The sequence below is a fragment of the Eschrichtius robustus genome, chromosome 20 (genome assembly GCF_028021215.1).
Source record: "Eschrichtius robustus isolate mEscRob2 chromosome 20, mEscRob2.pri, whole genome shotgun sequence".
NCBI classification, from domain to species: Eukaryota; Metazoa; Chordata; class Mammalia; order Artiodactyla; family Eschrichtiidae; genus Eschrichtius; species Eschrichtius robustus.
Window position 1 is genome coordinate 43,705,939 of NC_090843.1, and position 12,077 is coordinate 43,718,015.

At 35.6% G+C, this 12,077-nt stretch overlaps 1 protein-coding gene across 3 annotated transcripts in view; it reads right to left on the reverse strand.

Moving 5' to 3' along the window:
* Positions 1-12,077, reverse strand: part of BCAS3 (BCAS3 microtubule associated cell migration factor) — a 568,366-nt gene that overhangs the window by 332,748 nt on the left and 223,541 nt on the right. For all 3 annotated transcript variants that reach the window (XM_068530786.1, XM_068530787.1, XM_068530788.1), the window contains exon 16: positions 3,221-3,371. In XM_068530786.1, coding sequence (XP_068386887.1) covers positions 3,221-3,371 — 151 coding nt within the window. The remainder of the gene's footprint in view (positions 1-3,220; positions 3,372-12,077) is intronic.

Consider the following 12,077-nt stretch of genomic DNA (forward strand, 5'->3'; position numbering starts at 1 on the left):
ATCAGGATTTCCACAATGACCTGGAAAATTAAAAGCCTGTTTGCTCATCACTCTGGTGACCTTAATGTGGCAATCAAAATTCTCAGTAAATATAATAAAATTTGATGGAAATAACGCAAGTGAGCTAAGGGCAGCTTGCGAACTGGTCACAGTAAAAAAAAAAAATTTTTTTTAATAAAAATGAAATAAATATAACCTTACTATCTAATGGGAGAAATCTAATGATATAAAAATGTCTGGGATGTGCTTCAAATCTCAGCATATGTCAAAAATGGAAATCTAGGGGACATATCTTACTCTCCCAAAACAAATATTACTTTTGATTAGGCAAAATGCATGTATTTCAATGAAAATGCTAAATGTTAAGATAATAAAACCACAAACTATATTCTAAAAATTCTATGACCGAATGTTTCGGTGACTTACAGTAGTACTATAAGAATTATAAGTAAAGTCACAATAGCAATTTCTAAATATAATCAACAAACCCTTCAGAAAATGGCTTAAGGGTATTAAGTCTTGTAACCTAGCCATAGCCAAGCATAAGTTATGAATACTATCATCAAAGTGTTTTTGATCACTGTAATCTTTGTTAATAGGAAGGGAAAAAAAGAATAGTAGGAGGGGAGGGAAAAAAAGAAGAGTGGGAGGGGTAATTTATGGAGCACTAAAGCTCTGCCATAAGTAGAGAAACAACCATATGGAAGAAAAAAATACTAATAAAATGAGTTTTTGGTGGATGTGTGTGTGCACGTGTGTATGTGTGTGCAGAGTGAGAAAAGATAAATGATAAGGCAAATATGTTAAACTGCTAACATTTGGGAAATGTGGGTATGCTGGAATTCCTTTTACTGGTCTTGTAACTTTTTTTGGTAAGTCTGAATGAATCTCTATCAAAATGTTTAAAATGAAAAGCCAAGGACTCATTGTGGGACAAATAGTAATTATTCTTTCTAAACACTCCAAGACAGGGGACATGCCAAAAAGAATTCAAAACTTTGGGGAAAAAAAAAATGGTTTGAGATCTGAGATAAAAAGCCCAGTAAAGAGGGAGGAGATATGGGGATATATGTATATGTATAGCTGATTCACTTTGTTATAAAGCAGAAACTAACACACCATTGTAAAGCAATTATACTCCGATAAAGATGTTAAAAAAAAAAAAGCTCAGTAACTAATAAGATACATGTATCTTGAACTAATATTAATTTCAAAGCACACAATTCAAATTCCTATCACTTATTTCATTAATAAGTAATTATTAAACTGTCTAGAATATAAGGGAACATAATACACGTGCTCTGAAAAATCTAGGAATTGTGACCAAGTTTTTAACAGGAACAGGAAACACAGAAGTTATCTAAGTTCATAAAGTATGGTAGTACAGGAAGACACCAGATGATTAATAGTTTCTACCCATCTAAAGACAGAGAGAAAGAGTAGCAAGAGAGACAGTGAAAGAGTGTGTGATACAGTTTATCTTTTTATTATGGAAAGTTTCAAATATATACAGAAGTAAACTCACTTTTCAACCCTCCCCACAAATATTTTGAATTAAACTCTAGGATCACGTGATTTCAGGCATAGAACTTCATTTAGGATCTTAGAGGTAAAATTAAAATCAAGAGGAACAATTTTGAGATTAGATTCTTAGATTCAGGAAAGACTGACAAACACTTTGTAGAATTCTACAATGCTGGGTTGGATCAAGAAGGTATAATTATGTACTGACTGACTTCTGTGAGGGAAAAAATAACTTTTAAGATTATGATTCAAGATTTAGTCCCATTTTTATTTGATTGTACGTCCCAGAAATGTATCATTACACAAAGAAAAGAATGAGCCACCTGTAAATATAAGTTCATAACCCCTTTACTATCCATAGCCACTCTTATTTAACTTATTTTAAAATAAAGGAACTAAATAAGAGGAAAGGGAGGTAAAAATTCTACTTAAATTACATTACTAATGAAGAGTTAAAAAGCTGATATCAATTTTTAAAAATACAGGCAAATGATTTGTATCATAAGATGTCTGATTTGGGAGCTAGGTTTGCTGTATTTTTCCCTTAATACACCACAAACTCAATTTCTGCATTCAGCAACAGGAATTTATAGGCAAACACAACTCCACTAGGTAGAGGGTCAATTTCAGCATTACGGTGAAATCTGGAGCTAAAAGGCCTCGTCCTGGAGAATGAGTATTTCTTCTTACAGAAGTAGCTTCTGTAAACACTTTACCACCTAGCACAACAATATTAAAACATAATGATACAGCAGCCACATAATTAAGTCTATTCCTCTTGTTGGAAAGACCTTGAAGACTATTTGAAGCCAAGATGGAGTTTTCTCTTGACTACCAAATACAGAATTTTAAGACAGTTGTTCCATTTCAAATTATGCTAAACCTCAGGATTGCTTATTGATGAAAATAGGTAATTTGGCTATAGACATATATATTTTGGGGAACATAATGGAGTTTCACAGTTGTTATACAATTGAATATCTAATGATCTTATATCTTAGACACAGCACTTTATTTTCAGGAACCCAAAGAAGTGATAATTTTATATTCCTAACAGGTAGGAATTTGAAAATTTTTTAAATAGCTAAAATAAGCACAAAGATATCAAGTGAGTCATCAGGAGCCTCTGAGGATGTTAATGACCAATCTCAGTAAAGCCTAAACCCTAGGACTCTGGATTTTGAAAACTATCTATAATATCACATTGTCCTGATACTAATGATAGATTATTATATGTAAATTGTACCTCAATATAGATGATTTTTTTTTTTAAGTATTAGAAACATGGTTGTCATGTTAAGTTCTCTCCTTAGTATTTGTGTCAGTCAAAATTTGGGGGTCATTATAAATCCAGATCATGTCCACAAAAGCAAGAAAATGCAACTGTACTACTTTCAGACAAAGCCACAAGGCAGCAACTATAAGCCTGAGTAAATGGATCTGGTTTTTATTAGCCAATACTAGTTTTCACAACTTGTCATTGCTTTGTTATTTCTGTGAATGTGCATGTACATGGCTGTGTATGAATGTGTTCGTGTATGTTCTATACTTTGTATTTAATCTGCTGCCATTAAGTCTCATGTGGGCTGGAAATGAAGAACATAATCAAAACCACCCAAAGAAAAAATATGTTTTATTTTTGTGTATTTAATCCTCTAAAACAGCTACTAAAAAAGTATCAAGCCTGAGGCCTTACCCTGTTCGTTTGGTGATGGTCCCCAATGTCATTGGCTGCTTGATTTGTGCAAGAGGCATCAATACCATCAGGCTGGGGAGAGGAGAAAGCCGGGGGTTGCCAGGGTTGTTGTTGGCAAAATTATTGTAGGAGTCTTGGCTGTTGAGTTTCCCTACAAAGAGAAAAAAGAAAAGAAAAGCATCACCAAGCGAAGTTTCCTTCTCTGATAGGATTTGCACTGACTCCACTAATCTTTTAAGAAAGTTACCAAAGGCAGAAGGGATTCTAACAGAATCATGGCTATATGGATGGAAGAAAAACAAAGGACTCTGGTAATACCAAATATGCATTGATTATAAACAGAGACTGTAGTGTTTGAGGATGGAGGATTGGAGGATACAGAATTGGATAGATGTTACATGGTTACACAAATAATTGGTATAAAACTTAATTATAATTTTATGGTGCTATAAAGAAATATAGGATAGTAAAAGAAAATAAAATGGCAAGATCTAAATTAGCCTAGAGGAAGCATGGAACATTTCCCTAAACAAGCTTGAGAGTAAGTGGGGAGAATATTCTAGCCATGGAGACCTGCAAAGGCTCAGAGAGCAGAAGAAACATGAGTCATAAGGATGTGTATCCATAGAATGTACCACAGTAGACATAGGGTGAGACTGACAAAAGTCAATAGGCAAAAACATTGCCTTACTCCCAAAATGTACCACTCCCCACCATAAAATTAAAAAACATAAATCAACCCTTTATTTTATGATGGTATTAATACCAAAAAAAAAAAAAAAAAAAGAATAGGCATTATGGCTCATTAACAACCAGGAAAAACAAGCTCTGTGAAATAAAATCCGAACTGCAGTGAGAGTAATTACTCTGCTCTCACCAATAAGCCAAATTCCTCTCATGCACTTATCTTTTCTCCCTCTCCATGGCTTTGCATTTTTCGGAACATCCTATAAATGAAATCACAAAGTATGTACGGTATTGTCTTGCTTCTTTCACTTGCCAATAAGCATCTGAGATTCATCCACTCTACATTTTCCTACATGTATCAATTCTTTTTATTCCTGAGTATGATCCCATTGTACGGAAGTACTTCAGTTTGTTTACCCAGTCATCGGTGAAAGGACATTTGACTTGTTTCCAACTTTTGGTTATTACAAATAAAGCTGCTATAAACATTTTTGAACAGGTTTTTGTATGAATGTAAGTCTTTTAAAAACATATAAATAATCTAGGAATGGAGTTGCTGATCATAGTAAATGAATGTTTGCATGGACATAATAATTGTATGTTTAAGGTTATGAGAAAATGCCAGTTTGACAAAGTAGCTGATCTTCACACTCCCACCGGCAAAGTATGACAGTTCCAGTTCTTCTGCATCCACACCAGAATTTGGTATTGTTACTCTTTTTGATTTTAGCTATTCTGGCTTTTATTTGGATTTCTCTAATGGTCAAAAATGTTTAGCTTGTTGTTGTTGTTGTTCGTGTACTTATTTGTCATCCATATATTTTCTTTGGTAAAGTACCTATGTAAAGCTTTTGCCAATTTTAAAAACTGGGTTAATATTTTTGCTGAGATATAATTCATATACCATAAAATTCACCCTTTTAAAATGTACAGTTCCATGGTGTTTAGTATATTCTACAGAGTAGGATCATATACTATGATCACTGTCTAATTTCAGAACATTTTCATCACCCAAAAAGAAAGCCCATGTAGTCACTCTTCCTTTGCCCCACCCATCGGCTTTTGATACAGGAATCTTTTCTGTTTCTATAGATTTGCCTATTCTGGATATTTCATATAAATGAAATCATAAAATGTAGCCTTTTGTGAGTGTTTCTTTCACTTATTATGTTTTCAAGGTTCATCCATGTTACCAAGTATCAATAGTTCAGTCCTTTTACTGGTTGAATAATATTCCAATGTATGGATATACCACATTTATACCAGTTGATGAATATTTGGGTTGTTTTAACAGGCTACTATGAATAACGCTTCTATGGACATTAGTGCACAGGTTTTTATGTGGACTTGTGCTTTCAATTTTCTTGGGTATATACACCTAGGAGTGGAACTGTTGGGTCTATATTTAACCTTTTGAGGAACTGCTAAACTGTGGCTGCACCAGTGTATGAGGACTCCAAATTCTCCACACCCTCAACAATATTTGTTATGGTCTATCTTTTTTATTTTATCCATCCTAGTGGGTGTGAAGTGGTATCTCACTGTAGTTTTGATTTGCATTTTACTAATGACTAATGATGTTAAACATCTTTTTCATGTGCATTTTGGTAATTTGTATACCTTCTTTGGAGAAATGTCTATCCAAAATGTTTACCCAAAATTGAGTTATCTTTTCATTGTTCAGTTGTAAGAGCTAATTATATTCTCAGAATGTAAGTCCCTTATCAAATACATGATTTATAAATATTTTCTCCCATTCCATGTGTCATCTTTCACTTTCTTCATGGTATGCTTTGAAACATAAAAGTTTTTAATTTTGATGAACTCTTTGTATTTTCTTTAATTGCTTATTCTTTTGTTATCATATCTAAGAAACCACTGCCCAGGTCCAAGGACACAAAGATTTAGAGCTATGTTTTCTTCTAAGAGTTTTATATATTTTTAGCTCTAACATGTAGGTCTCTGACCAATTTTGAATGAATTTTTATAAATGGTGTGAGGTAGGGGTTCAACTTCATTCTTTTGAATGTTGAATATCCACTTGTTCCAGCATCATTTGTTGAAAAGATATTCTTTCCCACACCAATGGATTGTCTTGGTACCCTTGTTGAAAATCAAACGACTATAAATGTAAGAAATTATTTATGGATCTTACTCTCAAATTTCAAAAGTTCTTTATATATTCTGGATATAAACCTTTTATAAGATACATGATTCTTAAATATTTTCTACCCTGCTGCAACTTGTCTTTTTCTTCTCTTATAGATCTTTTAACAAGCAAAATATTTTTTTATAAATTCCACTTTATGAATGTTTCTTTTGTACTTCTGTTTCAAAAATTCAATCTAAAAACTTTTTAACTTTTATATTTTATACTTATTTACCACAACCTTACAAATATGCATTTTGAATTTTTTTGTTTTTTAACCAGTGTCCTCAAAATAGTGCCTATAATGTCTATTACTTCAATACTGTGACACTTGAAATCTGAAGCAAGTCAGGATCCATGATCGCTTTTGTTTTTTCCATTTAATGATATCCCGGCCTAATGACAAACTTAGAGCTAAATTTTGTTAAGCAGACATGTTATGTCAATTTGTACTGCTATCTGAAAATAAACAGAAAACACATATAGTCACTGAAAAGAAAGAAACGAGAATAGCAGAAGGGAACATACTATACTGTAGAGCAGAAGCACCCATTTGGACATTTACTATTTCTATATTATTTGGTGTCACCACCTTGTAAGCCTACCACTACAAAATTCAAGTAAGTTACAAATCTCCCAGAGAGAAGGTTATGAAATATAAAGACAGAAGTTGGGATTACATTATCAATGTCCTCTTCAGATACAAGCCACATGGAATTAGAAAATTTAGATCAGTGTGTTTGTTTGTTTTTCATTTCCAAGTTGTTTTGAAATTCTGCCATATCGGGATGACTTCTAAAATAGCCATTACATAAACCCTTACCCAAATACACACATACAGAACTCACTGAAGACAATACTTTAACTTTCAAAACTCCTATAACCCTTGTACACTTTTTTCCAGGAAGAATAAGGACTGTGAAGCATCTCTGTCACTGCAAATAACGGTTTTTTCAGAGGAACTTAAGATAGAAAAAAAACAGACAGGGGCTTCCCTGGTGGCGCAGTGGTTGAGAGTCTGCCTGCCAATGCAGGCGACACGGGTTCGAGCCCTGGTCTGGGAAGATCCCACATGCCGCGGAGCGGCTGGGCCCGTGAGCCACAACTACTGAGCCTGCGCGTCTGGAGCCTGTGCTCCGCAACAAGAGAGGCCGCGAGAGTGGGAGGCCCGCGCACCGCGATGAGGAGTGGCCCCCGCTCGCCGCAACTAGAGAAGGCCCTCGCACAGAAACGAAGACCCAACACAGCCAAAAATAAATAAATTAATTAATTTAAAAAAAAAAAAACCTAAATAATAGTGAAAAGAGGATGGGAGTCTCCACAGTTGAATTTCCAGGATAGGGCTTTTCACTTTAAAAAAAAAAACAAAACAGAAAAATCATGCTGAATTCCTTTTCTTTCTAAGACAGTCAGTGGTCTGTTATGCTTCTTTGATGGATCATTATATCCAACAAAACTTGCTGCTTCCACCTATATTTTGTCATTATCTGCAAAAATGCCAGCTGGGATTTTGATAGGGATTGCACTGAATCTGCTCATCAGTACAGGGAGCACTGCCATCTTAAGAATATTAATTCTTCCAAGCCAAGAACATTGGATGTCTTTCCACTTATGCAGGTATCCTTTAATTTCATTGAATACTGTTTGGATCTGAATCTAATTTGGATCTGAAATCAGACCACAACCAAGCCAAGAACATGGGATGTCTTTCCACTTATGAAGGTATCCTTTAATTTCTTTGAATATTGTTTGGATCTGAATCTAATTTGGATCTGAAATCAGACCGCAACACGAAATATGTCACAAGCTAATGAAATTCAAGGACTATGTTTAAGACACACATTTCACAACGAGCAGTCAAATATTTGTTGAGTGCCTTAGCCTAAGATCACACACTGTGAGGACTGCATTCTTCGTTGTCACAAAGCTTACAGTCTAATATGCATGAAACAGGAATAATTAAGTGCTAATTGCCTAGCACTAAAGATAAGTACACATGGGATCAATTATTTGGAGAAGAGATCATAGAGCAGATGAGACATAACCTAGGCTTTGAAAGATGGGTAAAATATGGATAAGAGCAGAAGAGTAGAAATATTCTGAGGATAAGGATAACATGAAGAGAGCATGTAAAGTGATGCCACAGATGTGAGCAACAGTAAGAAATCTCTAACTAGGAGAGAATTATAATGGAAAGCAATGGGAAGATAATATATTTCAGCTTTAGAAGAATATTTCAATTGAGGCAGAGGAGTAGTAACTTAGGTACCTAAATCTTCAGCAAGGGAACAGCACAGATTTTGAGATCATTGAACTTTACAGATAGGATGCATAGTCTAGAAAAAGGAAGTGATTTCACTGAGAAGTTCCAAATCTTGTGGTTACGTTAGCCACAACTTAAAACCCTTCGCTGGCTCACCAAGATAAAACAACCTAAAGGGAGCATACAAGGTACATCACATCTATCCCTCGCAGCCTTCTATCTTATTGTCAAGCAACACCCAAGTATTTATGAGCTTTTATTCTTGGTGTCTGTGTTCATGATGTAGCCTGTGAAACCCAGTGTATCTGAAAGAGTAAAATAAGTTGGGTATATTTCATAAGAATTCATAAGTGTCTGACATACTTTACTATGTGGTAAGCAATTTATAAAAAATAGCTTTAATGAAAGAATAAGTAAAATGGTCAACAATGACAAGGTTCAGAAAGGCAAACACAGAGAGAAAGCTACTAACTCTGGTAATGTTCAATAGGGTAGCTTCACTAAAGAGGTGACAAATCATACGGCAAGGGATATGTAAAGGGAGCGTTGATAGGAAATGATTCCGGTAATGGATACAGAACACAAATTTAAGGACTTCGGAGCTGAAAAGAAGCCGTTAACAAGATGAGATAATGTACCAGGCAAAGGTTTCATTCAACATTCATTCTTTCAGCTCACACTTTTTGAGCCTTATTGGTATGAGGCCCTGTTCTAGTCCTGGATAAAGAAGTCCAAGGGACTCCTAAAGAGGTCATAACATAATGAGACAGAAAGACTATAGGTCTTTAAAGGATTTAATGGGAGAAAAAGTGCTAATAAAGATATCTGCAAAAGTGGTTGAGAGTCTGCCTGCCAACGCAGGGGACACGGGTTCAAGCCCTGGTCTGGGAAGATCCCATATGCCGCGGAGCGGCTAGGCCCGTGCGCCACAACTACTGAGCTTGCACGTCTGGAGCCTGTGCGCCGCAACAAGAGAGGCCGCGCTAGTGAGAGGCCCGCGCACCGCGATGAAGAGTGGCCCCCGCTTGCCACAACTGGAGAAAGCCCTCGCACAGAAACGAAGACCCAACACAGCCATAAATAAATAAATTAATTAATTAAAAAAAAAAAAGATATCTGCAAAATGTCTCAGGAACAAAAAGGAAGGAGATGTTTTTCCTTGTTGTTTTAAAGGGACGATATGCAAATTTTGAGTATAGGGGAAGGAACTTGGATCTTCTCATCTTCACTTTTCTAGTAGAAAATAAAGGATGAGAGCTGTGTGAACAATTAATTCAGGAGTTAGTAAAATGAGGGAACTAGCTTAGACAAGAAATCTCATTAACTCACATGTAATGATCTACGTATAAAAATATATGTTAAAAGCACAAAATTTAAAAACGAAAGTTCATACTGAATCAATCAAATACACAAAAATAGTATAATGATCCTTTCTTCCCTTTTCAATTGTTCAAAGTCTCTGTTTAAAGACGATTTTCACTATCTCTTTCTTGGGTCATGGATTTTCTTTGAAAATGAAGCTAGAATCTAACAAACCCCCAGATTTATCCTCCACAAAAACTGTTAAGACTCCTCCAGACTAGGAGCAGTATCTTACTAGTTGTTGACAGCTCAGTAAATGCTGAATGAAGGGAGGAAATATATTTTTTCTCATATCCAGGAAGTATAGGAAAATGTAGCCCTATGATCTATAGAAAAAAAAATTAATTTTGGAGGGGACACCCAAAGTCCTTCAGAAAATATAGCCCTATGATCTATAGAAAAAAAAATTAATTTTGGAGGGGACACCCAAAGTCCTTCAGAAGATAGCCAGGTGCCGGAATCCATGGCTTTCACCAGTCTCCTTAGTCTCAGGTTGACTCGGCCAGGAGCCTAGACTTGGTAACTTTAAGAATAGATCTTCAGACACTTCCTGATCATTATATCAAACCTAAATTTCCGAGCCAGGATTATTCTTGAAGCCTGAAGCTTCTTAATACAATGAGCTTCAGCAGAAGAAACTCATCGTATCCTAAGCCTTGGATGTGGATTAAGCCTGTCCCTCCATCTTATGCTTCAATTTCCCTTTGGACAGACAGGGAGAGCAGCACTTTCTTTGCTCCACCTTCTAGGCATATATATGATTGTAACAGTAAAATTAAAAATTTCTCAGATCAGTGAAGAGTCACTACATCAATTCTAAATGTCACCTTCAGCAACCATTCTTTACTATGCTTTTCTCTTTATTGTATGAGTACAGCGAAAATAGTGGAGGCTGTTTAATTGCAATTTTAGTAGTGGGCTTCATAAAACCTTAAAATACATATAATATTTCACACAGCATTATACTTACAAATTCCAGCTGGGAAAAGACCTGTAAGTGACAAATGCCATGAGAATGGATATTCTCACAGTATTTCTGGCACATCCAAACAGAGGAAGTCTCAAAAATCTCATGAGAAAATAAGCTCTTCTAAAACTCTCATCCCAGTTTTTTGGGCTTACTCTATATAGATAAACTTCCATAAGCCTTCAGGCTTTTGGGTCTTTAACCAAATCCACTAGAGCTTTGATCCTTTAGAGGTTTACCAGTCCCCAAGATAGACAGAGTTCTCTTGGGGTGGGGGAAAAATCCCAAGTTCCAATAAAATGCTTTCTCAATAAATTAAAGCAGGAATTCTATTTGGGAATAGAAAATCATTTAAAAATCAGAATTTTCAAAACATCCTTTGATGTTTAAAGCGATATTTTGTTTTCAGTTGTTTATTTGTTTATGGATATTATTGTTTTGAATGTTACAATACAAAGCCCGAAGCCAGAACTGTTCACATCGGGGTTTAACCACTGACTTTTTGCATTTACTTGTACAAGTTTGCATTTTTGAAAAAGGAATTATGAAAACAACCTCATGTGCTCTGTTTTTCTCCCCCATTCTGCCTTTTGGATGAAGAATACCTGCAGGTACGATGGGGAAAGAAACTTTCAATCTCCACATTAACACACAGCACCTCTGTCTGTGTGTGAGGCTGATGTGGTGTAATCTCTGTTTACTAAAAATGTTTCTAACTTCAAAATGCCACCTTATCATGTATGCACTGTCCCAAAGTATGTTTTCCCAGACTTTCTATACTATAAACACACAGGGGGAAAATGGATGAAGTTGAGGATAAAAGAGAGAAAATAACAATGGGCTTTGTTGCTGTGCTGGAGGAGCAGCCTGTCAGGTCAGCTTTGCAGAGGCATATTCCCAAACCAGTCATCATTAACGGACTCACTTCCACAGGAAAGAAAAAAAAAAAAAAAAAAAAAGACAGAGTCTGAAAACTCCGGACAAAAGAAATCCCTGCAGACAAAGTAAAAACAAATTAAAAGACCCATTATAAAACACAGATGCTACAAGGAAAATAAACTTTCCAAGATTTACTGGGTTTTGACAAACTTGAACATTTGTGGAAAAGACATCAGCAACAACTCCCAGGTAATGTGGCTGCAAAGCTAGACTCTTTTCTGTTTTATCTTTACCCTCCCTGCAGAAGCTGCCAGGTTGGTATTCTTAGCTTCTGAATGCATGATGTGAGAACATGTGAAGGTGGCAAAGTGCCAGCCACAAGAAATCTCTAAAAGCCAGCAAGATCCTGAGATTACTGCCCATTTCAGATTATGCTAAATATTAAAGTTAATACCGGTGTCTCTGTGTGTACACCTTCATTTCGTCTTAAATGCAAACCAGAAGAGGAAAAATAAGACGTAAATGCAATTATAGGCCTCCTCCCTCCCCT